The sequence below is a fragment of the Rattus norvegicus genome, chromosome 2 (genome assembly GCF_021556685.1).
Source record: "Rattus norvegicus strain SHRSP/BbbUtx chromosome 2, alternate assembly SHRSP_T2T, whole genome shotgun sequence".
NCBI classification, from domain to species: domain Eukaryota; kingdom Metazoa; phylum Chordata; class Mammalia; order Rodentia; family Muridae; genus Rattus; species Rattus norvegicus.
In genome coordinates, this window is record NC_141535.1 from 109447248 (window position 1) to 109471320 (window position 24073).

General features: G+C 37.6%; 1 protein-coding gene across 1 annotated transcript in view; it reads left to right on the forward strand.

Moving 5' to 3' along the window:
- The window catches only part of LOC134485889 (uncharacterized), a 227338-nt gene that overhangs the window by 137834 nt on the left and 65431 nt on the right, over positions 1-24073 (forward strand). The window contains exon 2 of the mRNA XM_087636826.1: positions 3799-3886. Within this exon, the coding sequence (XP_087492952.1) occupies positions 3799-3886 (88 nt within the window). The remainder of the gene's footprint in view (positions 1-3798; positions 3887-24073) is intronic.

Below are 24073 nucleotides of genomic sequence, written 5' to 3' on the forward strand. Positions count from 1 at the left end.
CCCCTTCCGGGAGCTTATGCAGCCTCAGGAGTGCCCACCTGACCAGGCGGTGAGGTCTCTTTCCTACGGGGTCTGGGAGCAGAGAGCTGCTGTGGGCCGGGATCCGCGGGTGTGGGACTTCCGGTAAACACAGGACGTGCCCGGTCCTAGAGGAATTCTGCCTCTGTGTGTCCCGATTTCACCAGGCAGCCTTCTTGCAACAGACAAGTTGGTCTTACCTGTGGTCCCGAGGCTCAAGTTTGCTCGCAGGGTGCTGTCCATGGGCTCTCTGCGGCGGCAGCAACCAGGAAGACCTGTGCCGCCCCTTCCGGGAGCTTCAGTGCACCAGGGTTCCAGATGGCCTTTGGTGTTTTCCTCTGGTGTCCGAGATGTATGTACAGAGAGCAGTCTCTTCTGGTTTCCCAGGCTTGTCTGCCTCTCTGAAGGTTTAGCTCTCCCTCCCACGGGATTTGGGTGCAGAGAACTGTTTATCTGGTCTGTTTCCTTCAGGTTCCGGAGGTGTCTCAGGCAGGGGTCCTGCCGCTCCTGGGCCCTCCCCCACGGGAGCCCAGAGGCTTTATACAGTTTCCTCTTGGGCCAGGGATGTGGGCAGGGGTGGGCAGTGTTGGTGGTCTCTTCCGCTCTGCAGCCTCAGGAGTGCCCACCTGACCAGGCGGTGAGGTCTCTGAAATGTAAATTTAAAAATCCAATAAAAATGTTTTAAAAACTGCAATCATTTTCAATTTTGAAAGTAGAGAACTTTTATTCTGTTGTGTCTTCAGGTTACTTCTGAAACAAATATGGCATGGTTACAATTTAAAAACCACTATACATAGCATGAAGCCTGATAGTATCCCTTTTTGTACCACGGTATATATAAAACAATTTGCATTCAATTAATTTTTCAAGATATTCAAATTGGCAATAGTATTGTACATTCAATTAAATCATTGCTAGATTTCTCATCTAAAATCTAAGAACTTTGGTTTGTTTTTAATTATCCTTTTACAGCATGACCATTAGAAATCATTTTTTTTATATTTCATCCTAAGCTTACCTACATATAGAGTAATGTTCATACATTAATTTTTTGATAAATATGAATATAAATGTATTATTGATAAATGGCTCAAGAACAATTCTGGTGGTTGAACAATCCAGCTGAAGAAACTTAAGTCACAATACTCTTGCCTTTTTTCCTGGACATTTCTCATGAATATTCGAAAATCTTCCCCTACAACTACATTCTTGAATATTGTTCTTACATTTTCTCCTTTTTATTTTTTAATAGCAGGATATACAGTGTGGTTTTGATTTGAGATGCCATAGAAAAATCTAGTAGTTATGTGATGTATGAGTATTCTATAAGCCAGAAAATTATATTGCAACTGTGTAAGCATTGTGTATAATACTCTGACACCAAGAATAGAGATCCTAACTATTTGAAGCTATTAGTTATATTACTATATTGATGAGAAAAATCTAGAGATTAGATTGAAAAGAGACCCATATGATTAGTAATTCTGATCTCTTGTAGACTATAAGCACATATTTGCCTTTATTGGGAATCCAAATGTATAAATGAGTTATCTTTATTATAAGTGTAAATAGTTAATCTATTAGGTATATTTCTTTACCTATGTCAGTTCCCTATGACCACACAGAGAAACAAAATATATTTAAAACTGAAACTCAATAGCTGAGCAATTAAATGATCTCTCTTTACTTTCTCTGCTAACCTGACTACTTCCTAGTCCCATTCCATTATACTTGTTTATTATTGTTCATCCTGATCTTTGGACCCCTTCATGGCTCTAGTTTCTCCATCCTGCTGTTGATCCAAATCTCCCTGTCTTTACTCTGGTTGTTGGATGTCCCATCTGCCACGCCATTGGGTGATTAGCACTTATTGACAAGGCAAATAATAAATGGTAAGAATTATTTATACAAACCTGAGACAGGAGATTCTTGGTATAAGCATTACAATGCCATGTTGAGATCTGGGGGAGAAGAAATCAGCATTGGAATAACATAAAGGTAAACTTTACACAGTGTACAAAAACATTATGCCTACACAAATGTTATGATATCTTATGCAAATAGAAAGTGACTTAAATCCCAAGGAAAGATTAAATGCAGTCCCTTCTCGATCAAATGAACGAGTATATTATGATCAATTAAGTCTGGCCATAAGCATAGAGTCATTAGAAAAGTAATTTCTTTCTTGGTGGATAGGTCCTTAACACGGCCCCAGGTGCACAGACTTGACTTCTGATGATATGGTCAATATTTTCTTTCAGAATTCTGCCTGACATTTACATTCTTTTTCTGGTGATGTTTGAGGGCACCAGGTAATCTTTCACTTGACGTTCTTCAGAACTACAATTTAAACAGTAAGACTCTGATCTTTTTGCCTTTACTGCTATTTCTAGCCCTTTTAAGAAAACAATGAACAAAATTTTTGCTGACAGCTGGTTACCTTTTGTGTTTTAGTAAACAGAATCTCTTCCTTTACCATAAATTATCATATTTTGTCGTGGCGAAATTAATAAAACTCAGAGTGCATTCTACCTTGCTACAATTTCCCCTTTTCTAAATGACAAAACATTTGGCCCTTTAATAGTCTACTTCTGACACTGTTTTGAATGATTAATACAAAAGGTTTGAGGGACTCTTTACCACTTAATTTTCATACCCTAACTCAAGTGTTTTCTCTTAATTTTATATAAATTTCTCTATTTTTGAATGTGATTTTTTTGACAAAATATAATTCACAATAAAAATTTTAACAAAGATCCATTTGTCACAGTTTGTTCATCAATATTCTGCTATGTTGTAATATAATAGACAATTTTCTTTTAAAGTATGGATTCTTGGTGTCAAGCCATTCTCTGGTTTATTCACACTGTGGATCAGCACCCATAGCTCTGTTGTCAAATCCATTCTTCTCTCCCTATTACCTTGACATGGAGTGAGTCGGCTTTAGAGCCTTTCTCTCCTTAATTCGCTTTTATAATTCTCAATATCAAGACTAATTGGCACTTTTATTTATGGGGTTTCAATTCTGTATTAGGGTGAGGGTAGAAGTTTCTAATACAGTATGAGAAAACACTTTGCATAGTTCAGGTGCAAAATCTCACTATCTCTCTTTTTTAATTTAGTTATCTACTTCTGTATTAACTCGATAAATTCTTAAAAATAACTTTTTTATTGATTTTTTCACCAAAGGTGAGTTTCTTCTGAGGAAGATTTTGGTGTTGCTTGTTGTGTTGCTAAAGGTCCTGTGACACCGAGAGCTGGATCCTGTGCTTTTCTATTGACCAATATAACTTTGTAAACACTGACTTTTGGAACTAGAGTCTTGGATATAGATAGAGCATGAATGTTTTCAAGCCAAAAAATACTCACTTCTCAGGCAGCTTACGTGATGACACTCTCCCTCTCTCTCCCTCTCTCTCTCTCTCTCTCTCTCTCTCTCTCTCTCTCTGTCTCTCTGTCTCTCTCTCTGTCTCTCTGTCTCTGTCTCTCTCTGTCTCTCTCTCTCTCTCTCTCTCTCTCTCTGTGTGTGTGTGTGTGTGTGTGTGTGTGTGTGTGCTTTTGCATGCATGTGTGGGCTTTCCAATAAGAGAACCTTACAATAGGCTGTTAACTCTCTGAGTAATATCAACTGTGGTACATTATACTGTTTTTATTCTGACAGTAACAGTACCTAGGCTACCCCAAGACTTTCTTTTGTAAAATCTATCAATATCTACACCTGCCTAGCAAACAGATAACCTGCTGACAGATTTTCCTTTCCTCCTTCTTCTGCTTCCTCAGTCTCATCTCTGTAGCAAAGAAACTTCTCTGCCCCAGTTCATCCCAGTAACACCAGCAAGCATTTCCTATGAAAACACCAGGGGAACAGGTAAGCTAACTGTAAACTTTTATCACTTTATTCTCTCCTCCAAACCCAGTTTCTTTCTTTCATCCTGTTCTTTGCATAAGACCAACCATTGCAGTCTTTCTTACTCCCATCCCATTCTCCCTACCCTCCTCATTTACCCACTTGTTGCTTTAGAGCAGGCACTCCTCGTAGCCAAAGGAAAAATGCAGGTAAGCTTTTTGTAATTAATTCCCTCTATTCTTTTTCCTCTAGATCCAACCCTTGAGTTCGACTCCTAGTGCTATAGCAGACTTTGTGGGAAGCTCTCTTGTCACTGTTTTCTCCCCAACCCCTGAATCCAAAGAATTCCCTGTGGCCATAACTGTCAATTCCAAAGAAAATTTCTTACCAAGCCACCCACAGTTATTAAAAATCTCTGAAAATCCAGAGAAGAAGCAGAAACAAACAAGAAAACAAAAACAACAACAACAAAACCCACAAAGGGCACAAACAACAAAGGCAAATCCAGCACCTAGACCTAGAATCATCCCACTCCCAAATGCCTAGACATTAGCTTAAAAACACAACCAACAATAGCCAGAGCAATATGTTCCCACTAGAGCCCAGCTATCCTATGATAGTAGACAGTAAGTATTGCAACATGGCTAAAGCACAAGAAAATTCTTCTAAAACCATGTGTATGAAGATACTAGAGCTTCTTAAAGAGGAAAATCTAGGAAAACACAAATGGTTTTACTACCCTTAAAAAACCAACGAAAAACAAAATCTTAAAAAGCAAACAAAACTATTGAAGATCTAACAATGGAAATAGAAGCAACAAAGAAAACACAAATTCAAGTAATTCTCGAAATGAAAAATCTAGATTGGTAAACAGGAACCACAAACACAAGAATCACCAATGCAACACAAAGATGGTAGGTAGAATCACAGGCATTGAAGAGATAAGAAATGAATACATCAATCAAAAAATGTTAACTCTAAAAACCTCCTCATACAAACCTCCAGGAAATTTGGGACACTAGAAAAGGACCAAACCTAAGAATAATGAAAATAGAGAAAAAAATTGCAATCCAAAGACCAAAAAATATTTTCAATAAAAGTATAAAAAAAGTTTCCTAACCTAAAGAAAGAAATGCCTATCAAGGTATAAAAGCACAAGTATACTGGCTCATAAAATAAATTCCCTTTGACACATGAACAATAACCGCAAAAATATAAATATAAATATATTTTAAAAAATATTAAAACTTGCAAGGGAAAAAGAGAAAATAACATGTAATGGCAGACAGATTCACAAAGATAACAGCTACCAGTCCAGACTTCTTTGCCCTGCAAAATTTTCTACATCATAGATTGAAAAAAATGATATTCTATGTTACAACAAATTTAAACGTCTAATTTTGAACCGTTTAAAAGAGTATCCAATAAATCACCAAATCTATGTCTCATTATGCCTCTCATTTTTATACTGTTTTTCTTTAAATTTATCATTTTTAAATTATGTATATTTTATCTATGAATTTTCATGTATATTCTCATTCCCTTTTAGCATAAAAGCATGGTTTATAATATGTTTTAATTTGGTCAGAAATGTGGCTGCTTTGGATTTCGTCTGTATATCTCTAAGTCTGTATTCGGCTCTGACTGTGTTGTGCTTGAATATGCTTCAGGCCTCTGTCTTTCAGCTCACAGATAAGAGGCACTTCAGCCTTCTATGTGTAGGAGATGCCTCAGCAGACCCTAAACCCTCCACTGCTCTGGGGAGTTGGTCTCAATAGATATTGGCTTTTCTAGCCAGCATGAGTCAGGCCAGCATGAGTCCCTTCAGCTCTACCTCCCTTGTTAGCCTTCCCTGATTATAACCTCCACTAGCTATGAAACTGCTTTGGGAAGTTTTTGTCTGTGGCCATGGTTGTACTTGTTGTTGTTGTTGTTGGGGGGATGTTTTGTTTTTGTTTTGTTTCTTTTCCTTCCTTCCATCCTTCCTTTTCTTTCTTTCTTCCTTTGTTTCTTTCTTTTTTCCTTTGTTTCTTTCTTTTTTCCTTCTCTCCCTCCCTCCCTTCTTCCCTCCATCCCTTCCCCTCTCTTTTTCTTTCTTTCTTTCTTTCTTTCTTTCTTTCTTCCTTCCTTCCTTCCTTCCTTTCTCTCTCTCTCTCTCTCTCTCTCTCTCTCTCTCTCTCTCTCTCTTTCTTTCTTTCACTATCTATTTCCATTCTGCAACCACCCATGGGCCTTCGAGTACCACCTATTCTATTAAAGAAGCTTGTAAGTTCCTACTTGAAAAACAACAGTTGCAATTTTATTTTCTTTTTAATTTTTTAAACATACTTTACATCCTTATCACAGCCCCTTCTTCCTCTCTTCCCAACCCACCATTAAAAATCCTTCCCTCAATTGCCCTCACCTTCTCTGAAGAGAATGGCAACTCCCTTGAGTATCACCCATCCTGGGTCATCTAGTCCCAGCAGGTCTAGGCCAATCCTTTCCTACTGAGGCTCATCCAGGCAGTCCAGGTATCAGGAAAGGGGATCCAATAGCAAGGAAGAGATCATGACAGCCTCTTTCCCACTTGTTAGGGGGAGCCACATGAACAGCAAGCTACACATTTGCTACAGATATGTAGGTCCTGGTCTAGGCCCAGCTCCTGAATGCTTCTTGATTGGTGGTGCAGACTCTGAGAGCCTCAGTGGTGTCTGGTTAGTTGATCTGTGGGGCTTCTTGTGTGGTTGACCCCTCCTACTTGCTCACTTCTATTACCTACTTTACTTCAAGACACCTCAGATTCCACTTGATGTTTAGCTGTAGGTTTCTGCATCTGGCTTTCTCCTTCATCTACTGCTGGATGAACCCTCTCAGGTGACAAATATGCTATGTTCTTGTCAGCAAGCATAGCAGAGTATCAATAATAGTGTCATGGGTTGGCTCTCTCACATGAATGGGTCTCAAGTTTGGGTCACTGGTTGTCCATTCCATAATCTCTTCTCCCTCTTTATTCCTGTATATCTTGTAAGCAAGACAACTTTTGGGTTGGAGGTTTTGTGGATTGATTGATGTCACTTTCCCTCCTCTGGAATTTCTGCCTGACTACAAGAGATAGCAATTTTAGCCTCTATCTCCCCCATTGGTAGAAATCTAAGATAGGGTCATCCCCATAGACTTATATCTTCTTGGATCCCAGTCCTAGAGCTACTCACTACAGATGACTCCCCTGCTGATTTCTGTTTTAACTCCCAGGCTGATCTCCTACCTCTTCTCCCCCTGACTGCCATCCCTGTTGTCCTTTTCAGGTCCTCTCCTACCCAGTTCCAGCTCTTTATCTACTTCATATTCTGAGTCAGATTCTTTCATTCTCCCTTGGGACCTCCTTATTATCCAGTTGCTTTGGATTTGTGGATTAAAGCATGGTTATCTTGCAATTTAAGGCCAATGTCCACTTATAAGTGAGGATATATCATTTGGGACTTTCTGGCTCTTGATTACTTCATCTAGGATGATATTTTCAAGTTCTGTCCATTTGCCTGCAAAATTCATGATGTCTTTTTTTTTAAAGCTGGATAGCATGCCATTGTGGAGATGTATGACATTTTCTTTATACATTCTTCAGTTGAGAGAAATTTAGTTTTTTTTCAATTTTTGGCTATTTATGAATAAAGCTGCTATAGACATAGTTAGCAATGTCCCAATGGTAGAGTACAACATCTATTGGGTATACGCCCAGGAGTGGTGTAGATGTGTCTTAAGGTATAACTATTACCAGTTTTCTGAGAAACTGCCAAATTGATTTTCAAAGTGGTTCACCAAGTTTGCACTCCCACCACAATGGAGGAGTGTTCCCCATGTTCCACATTCGTGCTGGAATATGCTGTCACTTGAGGTTTTGATGTTATACATTCTGACTGAGGTAATTTAGAATCTTAGGATCGTTTTGATTCCCATTTCCATATTTACTAAAGACATTGAACATTTCTTTAAGTACTTAGGTCACCATTCAAGATTCCTCTGTTGAAAAATCTGTTTAGCTCTACCATATGCTCTAATTGGGATATTTGGATTGATCATGTTTAATTTCTTGAGTTCTTTACAAATTTTGGATATTAGCCCTCTCTCAGATGTGTAGTTGGTGATGATGCCTTCCCAATAAGTAGCCTGCCATTTTGTACAATTAACAGTGTCCTTTGCCTTAGAGAAGCTTTTCAGATTCATTTGATTCCATTTAGTAAGTGTTGACCTTAGAGCCTGAGCCATTGGTGTTCTGTTGAGAAAGTTATCTCCTGTATCAATCTGTAAGAAGATATTTTCCACTTTCTTTTCTATTAGATTTAATGTATCCAGTTTTATGTTGAGGTAGTTGATCCACTTGGACTTGAGTTTGGTGCAATAAATCTACATGCTGACATCCAGTTAGACCAGAACCATTTGTTCAAAGTGGTTTCTTTTTTCCATTGTATGGTTCATGTCCTTGTCAATAAAACAAGTATGCATAGATGTGTGGGCTTATTTCAGGGTGTTGGACTCAATTTGATCAACATGTCTCTTCCTATACCAATAACATGCAGTTTTTATTATTATCATTCTGTAATATAGATTGAGGTAAGGGATGGTGATACCTCCAGAAATTCTTTTTATTGATCAGAAATGTATTATTGATCATGTTTTTCCCCATAGGAAGTTGAGAATTGCTCTTTCAATGTCTGTAAAGAATTGGGTTTGAATTTTTAGGAGAATAGTATTGAATTGGCAGATTACTTTTGGTAAAATGGCCATTTTCATTATGTTAATCATACTGATCCATGAACATGGGAGACCTTTGCATTTTTTTGATGCCTTCCATAATTTGTTTCTTCAGAGACTACAAGTCCTTGTAATATAGGGCTTTCACTTGCTTGCTTAGAGTTATGTGAAGATATTTTATATTATTCATGGATATTGTAAAGGTGTTGTTTTCCTAATTTCTTTCTTAGCACATTTATCATTTGTATAAAGGAGGAATACTGATTTCTTTGAGTTAATTTTGTGTCCAGCCATGTTGCTCAAGGTGTTTGTCAATTGTAGGAGTTCTCTGGTAGAATTTTTGGGGTCACTTATGTATATTATCATATGACCTACAAATAGTGATACTTTGACTTCTTCTAATTTGTCTCCTCTTGATAACTTTTAGTTTTCTTTTTGCTTTAGCTAGCATTTCAAGTATTTTATCGAATAGATAGGTAGAGAGTGGACAGTCTTGTCTCTAATTTAAATAGCTGCTTTAGGTGTTTCTCTATTTGCTTGCTTTATATTGATTTTATTATGTTTAAGTATGCATCTTTTATCTCTTATCTCTCTAAGCCTTTAACATGAAGGGCGGTTAGATTTTACCAGAGGCTTTTTCAGCATCTAATAATGTGATTATGTTTCTCTCTCTCTCTCTCTCTCTCTCTCTCTCTCTCTCTCTCTCTCTCTCTCACACACACACACACACACACACACACACACACACACACACACATTGATGGATTTTTGTATATTGAAGCATCCATGAATCCCTGGGATGAAGACTACTTGAACATGGTGAATATGTTTTTGGTGTATTCTAGAATTCAGTTTGCTAGTATTTTATTTATTATTTTTACATAAATGTTCATAAGAGAAATTTGTCTGAAAATATCTATCTTTGTTGGGTCATTATGTCCTTAGGTATCAGGATGGCCTCATAGAATGAGTTTGGCAGAGCTCCTTCTGTTTCTATTATGTGGATTACTTTGACGAGTATTAGTATTAATTCTTTAAGTATTTGGTAGAATTCTGCTTTAAAATCATCTGGCCTTGACTTTGTTTTGGTTGGGAGATGGTTAATGACTACCTCTATTTCTTTAGGGGTTATAGGGCTGTTTCAACAGTTTATCTGATCTTGATTTAATTGTGTAAATGTTATCTGTCTAGGAAATCTTCTATTTGTTAAGATTTTCCAATTTTGTGGAGTACAGACTTTTGAATTTCCTTGTTGTCTGTTGTTATGCATCTAATTTTATTTCTGATTTTATTCATTGAGTACCATTTATCTGTTATTTGGTTAGTTTGGCTAAGCATTTGTCTGTCTTGTTCATTTTCTCAAAGAATCAGCTCTCAGTTTCACTGATTATTTATACTGCTTTCTTTGTTTCTATTTGATTGATTGCACCCAGATTTTGATTATCCTGACTTCTAATCCTCTTTGGTGTGTTTGCTTATTTTTCTTCTTCTCTAGAGTTTTTATTTGTACTTTTAAATAGCTGGCATGAAAATTTTGTAATTCCTTTATGGACTTATTTGGGCTATAAATTTTCCTTTTAGTATTGCTTTCATTTTGTCCCATAAATTTGGGTATGTTGTGCCTTTATTTTCATTAAAATCTAGATAGTCTTCGATATTTTCTTTATTTATTCTCTGACCCAAAGATCATTGAATAGAGATTTGTTTAGCCTCCATGAACATGTTGGCTTTCTGCTTTTCCTATTGTTGTTGAAGTCCAGCTTTAATCCATGGTGGTCAGATAAAATGTAAGATAGTATTTGAAATTTTTTGTATCAGTTAGGACTTGCTTTGTGACCACCTATATGGTCAATTTTATAGAAGGTTTCATGAGATGCTGAGGATATGGTATGGTTTTTGTATTTGAATGAACTATTCTGTAGATGTCTGTCAGGTCCATTTGATTCTCAATATTGGTTACTTGGATTATTTCTTTGTTTAGGTATTTTCTTGATGACCTTTTGATTGATGAGAGTGGGATATATCTCACTATTAATGTATAGGATTCACTGTGTAATTTAATTTTAACAATGTTTATTTTACAAATGTGGTTGCCCTTCGGTTTGGAGTATAGATGTTCAGAATTGAGATATCATCTTTTTGCATATTACTTTGATGAATATGAAGGCTTCTTCACTAGCTCTAGATTTGCTTGAACATCTATTTCAATGGCCACTCCAACTTGCTTCTTGGATCTGTTTGCTTAGAAAACATTTCTCTAACTCATTAGTCTGAGGTAATATTTATGTCTATTTTTGAGGTGTGTGTGTGTGTGTGTGTGTGTGTGTGTGTGTTTGTGTGTGTTTATGCAGTAGAATGATGTGTCCTGCTTTCACATCCATTTTGTTAGCCATGCCTTTTCATTTGGGAATTATTATTTACTTCCTGTTTTTTTTTTTAATGTTGGTGATTTTGTGTGTGTGTGTGTGTGTGTGTGTGTGTGTGTGTGTGTGTATTTCCCTTGTTTCCTGTGTTTTCTTAGATGCAATTATTCGTATTGTGTTGGAGTTTTCCTTCTACTATTTTCTGTAGGACTGGATTTGTACATTTGAATTGTTTACATTTGAATATGTCTTGAATTAGTTTATTTTCTCCATCTATGTTGATTGAGAAACTTTTGGAATATAGTAATCTGTGATGGCATCTGTGGTTTTTTTTTGGGGGGGGGAGGGTATTGTAAGATCTAATAGGTTTTTGAGTCTCTTTCGAGAAGTCAGGTATAATTCTGACAAGTCTGATTTTGGATGTAACCTGACATTTTTCTTTAGAGGTTTTTAATATTCTTTTTGTTGTTGTTGTTGTTGTTGTTCTGTAGATTTTGTGTTTTGATCATTATATGTCAGGAAGATTTTCTTTTATGGCCCAGTATAATTGGTGCCTTATATGCTTATTGTATGTTTATAGAAATTTCTTTATTTATACTGGAACATTTTCTTCTATGATTTTGTTGAAAATATTTTCTGGACCTTGAAGCAGGGACTCCTCATAATCCTCTATTCCCACTATTAGGATAGCTCTTTTCATAGTAATCCATATTTCAAGGATGTTTTGTGTTAGAATTTGCTTAGATTTAGCATTTTCTTTGATTGATGTTTCAATTTCTTCTGTTTTATCTCCCATCCCTGAGATTCTCTCTTCTGTCTTTTGTATTTTGTTGTTGATGCTTGCATCTGTCTTCCTGTTCTCTGCCATAGGTCTTCCATCTCCAGGATTCTCTCAGGTTGTGTTTTCTGTATTTCTTTTATTTCTATTTTTAGATCTTGAGCAGTTTTATTTATTTCCTTCACCTGATTATTTGTATTTCCTGTATGTCTTTAAAGGATTTATTTGTTTCATCTTTAAAAGCCTAGAACATATTTATAAGATTGGATTTAATGTCATTTTCTTGTGTTTGGCTTGTTTTCGGATAGGATAGGAGCTTGCTCTAGTGGGGTAGCTGTGTTGTGCATGTGATATATTGTTCTGGTTTTTGTTGATTGTGTTCTTTTGAAGGCCTTTAGCCATATGTATGATTTGAAGCCCTGGATGTTTCTGTTGTAGTGAGCATTAGGACAGAGCCTAATCCCAATTATCATGGATTGGCAGGCTTCTGATGGATATTCTTGGGGTATCCAGTTCTAGATAAGCAGGTCTGATGAAAGTGGGCTGTGAGGTAATACAAGAATAGTAGGCTTCTCAGCTTAGCTGGTAGTGCCCCAAAGAAGATGAGTGCAGGAAGAGAATCTAACCTTATGGTTCTAGATCAGCAGTTGAGTCCTCTGGGGTACACCCAGCTACCTGAGCTACCTGCTATCCTCCACAGAACTCCATTATCCCACTACCTCTCCCCCCATCTTCATTATTCCTGTGAACCCAGAAGCACACCAGTTAGATTTTTCTACCCACACCTATCTTCCCAGCTCATTGAGTTCTCAGAAGGCATCTTTTCTACATATTATAATACACAGAATATTACAGGTATACCACACAATCATATAGGACAAACAGTTGTAAACAGATCTAATTGTACTTTTAAAAAAATGAACAAATATAAGTGTCTAGCAAAACCCCTAAGAGATAGATTATGTAGTGCTTTATTGCCTTTAAATTATTTGCAAGGCTAAGGAACAAAAAAACAACAGCTGCTGGGAGACATTGGGTTTAGGGAAAAACTGCTGAACTAAATCTCCTCTTTATATTAAGGATGCCCTAACCTCAACATGGAAGGCGGGGAATATGTTATGCTGGGAGAGAGGTTATTAAAATATTTCTTCACGAAAAGAGAAGTCATGAATTACTTCTCAATTGATAAAAATCTGATATAACTGGGGAAAGCCCCTGAAGATCTTGGCTGCAGACCTAAGGCAAGAAATCAAGAAGACCAAATACAACAGCTAACATAATTTGCTGAACCCTTTATATTGGAACAACTCAGAAACTGAGACATAAAGATGTTTCTAGGCAGAATCTTATCTATACATAGCCAATGAATCTTTGACAACATCCTCAAAGCTTATCATGCCATCCTTTCAAATGGCATATATTAAATTTATATTATAGTTTAGTTATACTATTCAAACTGACTTATAAAGAAAGACACAGTACTCACCTGTTCATATATAGAGCAAAAAGAAAATATCACCCTTAACAGAACTACTAACATTATACATTCTATACATGGGTTAAGGGTAAAAGATACAATACCTATGAAAGTTATATGCTTGTGAATACCAATGAAGTCAATATAATCCTGACAAGATTCATCCTAAGAGGATGCTGAGATGCTGAGGCATATTGTTTCAAACTCTACCCGATCCTAACCTCAGACTGCCTCAATGCTGTTTCACCAAAAGACTTGTTTTCAGGACAACTTCAAAGCAGCTAGTTCACTCAGTCCAGCCTTTTAGACTGTTCTAATCATGACTTCATTTCAGTCTGCATTTAACAACATATAGATACTAGACAACAACTATTTCTGCCAGCTTCCTTAAGACTAATCATTTTCCCAATATTCTTGGGTCCCCAAAAGAAAAACAAGGCCCCAAATCAACAGAGAACAATTTTAAGAGAACAATACTCCCATTTTCAAGAGGTGAGACTGATGATTTTTGGTCATTATATGAGTGGTCAATGTTTGGCACCATTGAAGGAGGATGGTTAGGAATAGTTATGATCTTGGACAGGAAGGAATCAAAATAGAGAAGTTAGATTCAGGAAGTTCTTTTTATCTTTTTTTCTTTTCCTTTATTCTTTGTTTTTCTTCTATCTAGTGTTAGGGAGAAAAGGTTATGTATGAAAAGAAAAGGGGGTAAATATAGGAATAATAGAAATAAAGAGTAAAAAGAGAATTACTAAACCATTAAGCTAACATTGGTATAGATCTTTGTATATCGATATATATATATATGTATATATATATATATATATATATATATATTAAGTTTATATCTTGTTTCATGGGTATAAATCTTTGTATATTGATACAAAATCGAGGTTGTATTTTGCTACAACATATTATGTATTTATGCCTTTTATCTTTTATTTGAGGCATTGTACCTGTATAATTGTTTAAAATACAGTGTGAAGTTCTAGTCCTTTTAAAAGCTCATATTAGAATCTAAATATAAGTAAGACATGAGACTTAGTAGTCAATCAATATATGATCTTATAGGTACTAGTTTAGGTATTTGTAAAATTAAGCTTTATGTAGATGTTTTCAAAGTCAAACAGATAGTAAATAGCTAGAAACAACCAATTCAGACATAATAGATAGTCTTATGGTTTTGAATATGCCAGTTAAAGATTTTTTTTTACTAAAAGATCTTTTTTGACAGTAATACAGGTCTGCCCCTGGCAGTACCTCAATTCCACTTCAAAGAAGATTGTGAGCAATGAAAATATCTTTACAGACTGTGCTTCAAATGTGCAAGCTGCCAAGTGGCAAAACAAAAGAAAACAAACAAACAAACAAACAAAAAAACCCAAACACCCCAAACCAAAACAACAAAACAAAAATAAACTATCCTTGCTATAACTACAGAGAGAATGCTCTCCAAACTGTATAGCAATCCACTGAACTGAGAACGGGACCCCCGTTGAAGGAATCAGAGAAAGGACTGGAAGAGCTTGAAGGGGCTCAAGACCCCATATGAACAACAATGCCAAGCAACCAGAGCTTTCAGGGACTAAGCCACTACCCAAAGACAATACATGGACTGACCCTGGGCTCCAACCTCATAGGTAGCAATGAGTAGCCTAGTAAGAGCACCAGTGGAAGGGGAAGTCCTTAGTCCTGCCAAGACTGAACCCCCAGTGAATGTGATTGTTGGGGGGAGGGCGGTAATGGGGGGAGGATGGGGAGGGGAAGCCCATATAGAAGGGGAGGGGATGTTGGCCCGGAAACTAGGAAGGGGAATAACAACCGAAATGTAAATAAGAAATACTCAAGTTAATAAAGATAAAAAAAAAAAGGAAAAAAAGAAGGACTTATATAACTCCCTTAAAGAAATACAGGACAACACAGACAAAGGGGTAGAAGTCCTTAAAGAGGAAACACAAAAATCTCTTAAAGAATTACAGTAAAACACAACCAAACAGGTGAAGGAATTGAACAAAACCATTCAGGATTTAAAAATGGAAATAGGAACAATAAAGAAATCACAAAGGGAAACAACCCTGGAAATAGAAAACCTGGGAAAGATATCGGGAGTTACAGACACAATCATCATGAACAGAATAGAAGAAATAGAAGAGGAAGCTCAGGAAAGGAAACATGATAGAAAACATTGACATAACAGTCAAAAAATGGGAAATACAAAAAGATTCTAACCCAAAACATCCAGGAAATAGGATAATAGATATAGAAAAGAGATTGACAAATTAAAGTACCTTTAACAAAATTATAGAAGAAAACTTCCCTACCCTAAAGAAAGTTATGCCCATAAACATAAACAAAGACTACATAACACCAGATAGACTGGATGAGAAAAGAAATTCCTTCCATCAAATAATAGTTATAACACCAAATGCACAAAATAAAGAATATTAAAAAGCAGTAAGGAGAAAAGGTCAAGTAATATATAAAAACAGATCTATCAGAATTACACCAGACTTCTCAAGAGAAAATCTAAAGGCCAGAAGATGCTAGGCAGATGTCATACAGACCCTAAAAGAACACACTTCCTTCCCAGGCTACTATGCTCAGCAAAACTCTCAATTAATATAGATCAAAAACCAAGATATTCCATGACAAAACACAATTTACACAATATCTTTCCACAAATCCAGTCATACAACACACCTGAAAGATTTAGAACAAAAGGAAGCAAATATACCCAAGAGAAGTAGACGGTAGGAAATAAGAAAACTCAGGGTTGAAATCAAACAAGCAGAAACAAACAAACAAACAAACAAACAAACACCTATACAAAGAATCAACAAAACTAGGAGCTAGTTCTTTGAGAAAATCAACAAGATAGATACACACTTAGACAGACTAACCACACAGTATCCAAAATAACAAAATGAGATATGAAAAGGGAAACACTACAATAGAAATGGAAGAAATTTTAAAAAATTGTCAGATCCGACTACAAAACATATACTCAATAAAACTGGAAAAGATAGATGAAATGTATAATTTTCTAGATACCAGACACCAGGTACCAAAGTTAAATCAGTATCAGATAAGCATCTAAATGGTCTTATAACCCCTAAAGAAATAGAAGCAGTCATTAAAAGTCTCAGACCCCCAAAATGCCCAGGTCCAGATGGGTTTAGTGCAGAATTCTATCAGACCTTCATAGAAGACGATACAATACTCTCCAAAATGTCCCACAAAATAGAAAGAGAAGGAACACTATGAATTTGCTCTAGGAAGCCACAATTATGCTTATACCTAAACCAAACAAAGACCTAATAAAGAAAAAGAACTTCGGACACATTTCCCTTATGAATATCCATGCCAAAATACTCACTAAAATTCTCGCAAACAGAATCCAAGAACACATCAAAATGATCATTCAACATGATCAAGTAGGCTTCAACCCAGTGATGCAAGGAGGATTCAATATAAGGAAATCCACTAATGTAATCTGTTATATAAGCCAACAAAAAATAAACAAAACAAAAAACAACAACAACAACAACAAAAACAATTACAAGCTGAGAAAGCATTTGACAAAATTCAACACCCCATCATGGATAAAGTTTTAGAAAGATCAGGAATTCAAGGCCTACACCTAAACATAGTAAAATCAATATACAGCAAATCAGTAGCCAACATTAAACTAAATGGAGAGAAATTTGAAGCAATCCACTAAAATCAGAGACTAGATAATGATGCCCACTCTCTCTCCACCTATTCATTATCTTACTACAACTCATAGGCAGAGGAATCAGACACCAAAAGGAGGTCAAAGGGATACAATTGGAAAGGAAGAAGTAAAAATATCACTTTTTGTAGATGATGTAATAGTATACATAAGTGACCCCAAAAATTCCACCAGAGAAATCCTAAATCTGATAAACAACTTACAAAGTGACTGGATATAAAAGTAACTCAAACCATCTTCTACTCAAAGGATAAACAGGCTGAGAAAGGAATTAGGGAAATGACATCCTTCAAAATAGTCACAAATAACATAAAATACCTTAGTGTAACTCCTAACCAAGCAAGTGAAAGATCTGTATGACAAGAACTTTAAGGCTCTGAAGAAAGAAATTGAAGAAGATCTCAGATGATGGAAAGATCTCCCATAAGTTTGAATTGGCAGGGTTAATATAGTAAAATGACCATCTTCCTGAAAGCAATCTACAGATACAATCCCCATCAAAATTCAAACTCAATTCTTCACAGAGTTAGAAAGAGCAATTTGCAAATTCATTTGGAATAATAATAATAATAATAATAATAATAATAATGATAATTATTGTAATGATAATAATAGTGGTGGTGGTGGTGATGATGATGATGATGATGATGATGGTGATGATGATGATGATAACAACAACAGGATACCTAAAAGTTTTCTCAACAATAAAAGAACTTCTGAGGAAATCACAATCCCTAACCTCCAGCTGAATTACAGAGCAACAATGATAAAACTGTATGTCATTGGTACAGAGAGAGGAAGGTAGATCAATGGATTACAATTGAAGACCCAGAAATGAACCGACACACTTATAGTAAATTGATCTTTGAGAAATGAGCTCAAATCATGCAGTGGAGAAAAGACAGCATTTTCAACATATGGTGCTGGTTCAGCTGGTGGTCAGCATGTAGAAGAAAACAAACTGATTCATTCTTATTGCCTTGTACAAAGCTCAAGTCGAAGCGGATCTAGGTCCTCCACATAAAATCAGATACACTGAAACTAATAGGAGGGAAAGTGGGTAAGAGCCTTGAACACATGGACACAGGAGCAAATTCCTGAACAGAATACAAATGACTTATGCTCTAAAATCAGTATCAGCAAATAGGACTTCATAAAATTGCCAAGCTTCTGTGGGGCAAAAGACAATTGCATTAGGACAAAATGGCAACCAACAGATTCGGGAAAAGATCTTTACCAATCCTCTATCAGATAGATGGCTAATATCCAATATATACCAAGAACTCAAGAAGTTAGACTCCAGAGAATCTAAAAACCCTTTTTAAAAATGGGCTAGAAAGTTAAACAGAGAATATCAACTGAGGAATATCGAATGGATGAGAAGCACCTAAGGAAATTTTCAACATCCTTAGTCCTCAGGGAAATGCAAGTCAAAAGAATCCTAAGATTCTGCCTCATGCCAGTCAGAATGGCTAAGGTGATCAAATACTCAGGTGACAGCAGATACTCTTGAGGATGTGGAGAAAGAACCACACTCTTCCATTATTGGTGGGATTGCAAGCTGGTACAATCACTCTGGAAATCAGTCTGCAGGTTCCTCAGAAAATTGGACATTGGACTACCTGAGTAACCAGCTATAGCACTCCTGGGCATATAACCAAATTATACTCCAATATATAACAAGGACACGTGCTCCACTATGTTCATAGCAGCCTTATATTTAATAGCCAGAAGCTAGAAAGAACCCAGATGCCCTTCGATAGAGCAATAGATATTGAAAATATGGTACAATTTGCACAGTGTATAGTGTAAGTGTAATAACTTGTCTACTAAAAACAATGACTTCGTGAAATTCTTAGGCAAATGAATGGAACTAGAAAATATCATCCTTTGTGAGGTAACCCAATTCAAAGGAACACAAATGGTATGCATACACCGGTAAGTGGATATTTATACATAAGCTTGGAGTAACCAAGATGCAATTTACAGAAACTCAATGGGAGGAGAGGTCCCTGGTCCTGTGAAGGCTTCATGCCCAGTATAGGGGAATGCCAGGGCAGGGAGGCAGGAAGGAGTGGGTCAGTGGTGGGGGAGCACCCTCAAGGAGGCAGGGGTGGGAGGATGATATGATGGGGTTCTGGAGGCAAACTGGTAATGGGATAACATTTGAAATGTAAATAAAAATATCCAATAAAAGAAAATAAAGGGGGGGAAAGAGAGAAGTAAGACCAAAGTGTTGAAGGTTTAGTTTTTCTTAGAAGGGGGAACAATTCTCAATCTCATCTGCCACACACACAAAAAAAGAAAAACCCAGTATAATGGAAACTATTCTCAAAAATAAGAGATCTTCTGGAGGATTCACTATTTCTGACCTAAAGCTGTACTATTGAGCAATAGTAACAAAAATGGCATGGTATTGGCACAGTGACAGACAAGTTGATCAGGAGAATAGAATTGAAGACCCAGAAATAAACCACACACCTATGGACACTTGAACCTTGATAAAGAAGCCAAAAATATACAATGGGAAAAAAGAAAGCATCTTCAAAAAAATGTGCTGGTCTACCTGGCAGCTGATAGATAGAAAAATTAAAATAGATACATATTTGTCACCTTGAACAAAGCTCAAGTCCAAGTGAATCAAGCAACTCAACATAAAATCAGAACAGTGAATCTAATATAAAAGAAAGTGGGGAGAGAGGCAGACAAGCCTGGGAAACCAGAAGAGACTGCTCCCAGCACACACATCACGGACGCCAGAGGAAAAAGCCAAAGACCATCTGGAACCCTGGTGCACTGAAGCTCCCAGAAAGGGGGGCACAGGTCTTCCTGGTTGCTGCTGCTGCAGAGAGCCCGTGGGCAGCACCCCACGAGCGATCTTGAGCCTCGGGACCACAGGTAAGACCAACTTTTCTGCTGCAAGAAAGCTGCCTGGTGAGCTTGGGACACACGGAAGCAGAATTCCTCTAGGACCGGGCACGTTCTGTGTTTACCGGAAGTCCCACACCCGCGGATCCCGGCCCGCAGCAGCTCTCTGCTCCCAGACCCGGTGAGAGAGAAACCCAACCGCCTGGTCAGGTGGGCACTCCTGAGGCTGCAGAGCGGAAGAGACCACCAACACTGCTCACCCCTGCCCACATCCCTGGCCCAAGAGGAAACTGTATAAGGCCTCTGGGCTCCCGTGGGGGAGGGCCCAGGAGCGGCAGGACCCCTGCCTGAGACACCACCGGAACCTGAAGGAAACAGACCAGATAAACAGTTCTCTGCACCCAAATCCCTTGGGAGGGAGAGCTAAACCTTCAGAGAGGCAGACAAGCCTGGGAAAACAGAAGAGACTGCTCCCTGCACACACATCTCGGACGCCAGAGGAAAAAGCCAAAGACCATCTGGAACCCTGGTGCACTGAAGCTCCCGGAAGGGGCGGCACAGGTCTTCCTGGTTGCTGCCGCTGCAGAGAGCCCGTGGGCAGCACCCCACGAGCGAACTTGAGCCTCAGGACCACAGGTAAGACCAAATTTTCTGCTGCAAGAAAGCTGCCTGGTGAACTCAATACACAGGCCCACAGGAACAGCTGAAGACCTGTAGAGAGGAAAAACTACACGCCAGAAAGCAGAACACTGTGTCCCCATAACTGACTGAAAGAGAGGAAAACAGGTCTACAGCACTCCTGACACACAGGCTTATAGGAGAGTCTAGCCACTGTCAGATAGCAGAACAAAGTAACACTAGAGATAATCTGATGGCGAGAGGCAAGCGCAGGAACCCAAGCAACAGAAACCAAGACTACATGGCACCATCGGAGCCCAATTCTCCCATCAAAACAAACATGGAATATCCAAACACACCAGAAAAGCAAGATCTAGTTTCAAAATCATTTTTGATCATGATGCTGGAGGACTTCAAGAAAGACGTGAAGAACTCCCTTAGAGAACAAGTAGAAGCCTACAGAGAGGAATCGCAAAAATGCCTGAAGGAATTCCAGGAAAACATAAATAAACAAGCAGAAGCCCATAGAGAGGAGACACAAAAATCCCTGAAAGAATTCCAGGAAAACACAATCAAACAGTTGAAGGAATTGAGGGTGGAAATAGAAGCAATCAAGAAAGAACACAGGGAAACAGCCCTGGATATAGAAAACCAAAAGAAGAGACAAGGAGTTGTAGATACAAGCTTCACCAACAGAACACAAGAGATGGAAGAGAGAATCTCAGGAGCAGAAGATTCCATAGAGATCATTGACTCAACTGTCAAGGATAATGTAAAGCGGAAAAAGCTACTGGTCCAAAACATACAGGAAATCCAGGACTCAATGAGAAGATCAAACCTAAGGATAATAGGTATAGAAGAGAGTGAAGACTCCCAGCTCAAAGGACCAGTAAATATCTTCAACAAAATCATAGAAGAAAACTTCCCTAACCTAAAAAAAGAGATACCCATAGACATACAAGAAGCATACAGAACTCCAAATAGATTGGACCAGAAAAGAAACACCTCCTGTCACATAATTGTCAAAACACCAAACGCACAAAATAAAGAAAGAATATTAAAAGCAGTAAGGGAAAAAGGTCAAGTAACATATAAAGGCAGACCTATCAGAATCACACCAGACTTCTCGCCAGAAACTATGAAGGCCAGAAGATCCTGGACTGATGTCATACAGACCCTAAGAGAACACAAATGCCAGCCCAGGTTACTGTATCCAGCAAAACTCTCAATTAACATAGATGGAGAAACCAAGATATTCCATGACAAAACCAAATTTACACAATATCTTTCTACAAATCCAGCACTACAAAGGATAATAAATGGTAAAGCCCAACATAAGGAGGCAAGCTATACCCTAGAAGAAGCAAGAAACTAATCGTCTTGGCAACAAAACAAAGAGAATGAAAGCACACAAACATAACCTTACATCCAAATATGAATATAACGGGAAGCAATAATCCCTATTCCTTAATATCTCTCAATATCAATGGCCTCAACTCCCCAATAAAAAGACATAGATTAACAAACTGGATACGCAACGAGGACCCTGCATTCTGCTGCCTACAGGAAACACACCTCAGAGACAAAGACAGACACTACCTCAGAGTGAAAGGCTGGAAAACAACTTTCCAAGCAAATGGTCAGAAGAAGCAAGCTGGAGTAGCCATTCTAATATCAAATAAAATCAATTTCCAACTAAAAGTCATCAAAAAAGATAAGGAAGGACACTTCATATTCATCAAAGGAAAAATCCACCAAGATGAACTCTCAATCCTAAATATCTATGCCCCAAATACAAGGACACCTACATACGTAAAAGAAACCTTACTAAAGCTCAAAACACACATTGCACCTCACACAATAATAGTGGGAGATTTCAACACCCCACTCTCATCAATGGACAGATCATGGAAACAGAAATTAAACAGTGATGTCGACAGACTAAGAGAAGTCATGAGCCAAATGGACTTAACGGATATTTATAGAACATTCTATCCTAAAGCAAAAGGATATACCTTCTTCTCAGCTCCTCATGGCACTTTCTCCAAAATTAACCATATAATTGGTCAAAAAACGGGCCTCAACAGGTACAGAAAGATAGAAATAATCCCATGCGTGCTATCGGACCACCACGGCCTAAAACTTGTCTTCAATAACAATAAGGGAAGAATGCCCACATATACGTGGAAAGTGAACAATGCTCTACTCAATGATAACCTGGTCAAGGAAGAAATAAAGAAAGAAATTAAAAACTTTTTGAATTTAATGAAAATGAAGGTACAACATACCCAAACTTATGGGACACAATGAAAGCTGTGCTAAGAGGAAAACTCATAGCGCTGAGTGCCTGCAGAAAGAAACAGGAAAGAGCATATGTCAGCAACTTGACAGCACACCTAAAAGCTCTAGAACAAAAAGAAGCAAATACACCGAGGAGGAGTAGAAGGCAGGAAATAATCAAACTCAGAGCTGAAATCAACCAAGTAGAAACAAAAAGGACCATAGAAAGAATCAACAGAACCAAAAGCTGGTTCTTTGAGAAAATCAACAAGATAGATAAACCCTTAGCCAGACTAACGAGAGGACACAGAGAGTGCGTCCAAATTAACAAAATCAGAAATGAAAAGGGAGACATAACTACAGATTCAGAGGAAATTCAAAAAATCATCAGATCTTACTATAAAAACCTATATTCAACAAAACGTGAAAATCTTCAGGAAATGGACAATTTCCTAGACAGATACCAGGTATCGAAGTTAAATCAGGAACAGATAAACCAGTTAAACAACCCCATAACTCCTAAGGAAATAGAAGCAGTCATTAAAGGTCTCCCAACAAAAAAGAGCCCAGGTCCAGACGGGTTTAGTGCAGAATTCTATCAAACCTTCATAGAAGTCCTCATACCAATATTATCCAAACTATTCCACAAAATTGAAACAGATGGAGCACTACCGAATTACTTTTACGAAGCCATAATTACTCTTATACCTAAACCACACAAAGACACAACAAAGAAAGAGAACTTCAGACCAATTTCCCTTATGAATATCGACGCAAAAATACTCAACAAAATTCTGGCAAACCGAATTCAAGAGCACATCAAAACAATCATCCACCATGATCAAGTAGGCTTCATCCCAGGCATGCAGGGATGGTTTAATATATGGAAAACCATCAACGTGATCCATTATATAAACAAACTGAAAGAACAGAACCACATGATCATTTCATTAGATGCTGAGAAAGCATTTGACAAAATTCAACACCCCTTCATGATAAAAGTCCTGGAAAGAATAGGAATTCAAGGCCCATACCTAAACATAGTAAAAGCCATATACAGCAAACCAGTTGCTAACATTAAACTAAATGGAGAGAAACTTGAAGCAATCCCACTAAAATCCGGGACTAGACAAGGCTGCCCACTCTCTCCCTACTTATTCAATATAGTTCTTGAAGTTCTAGCCAGAGCAATCAGACAACAAAAGGAGATCAAGGGGATACAGATCGGAAAAGAAGAGGTCAAAATATCACTATTTGCAGATGACATGATAGTATATTTAAGTGATCCCAAAAGTTCCACCAGAGAACTACTAAAGCTGATAAACAACTTCAGCAAAGTGGCTGGGTATAAAATTAACTC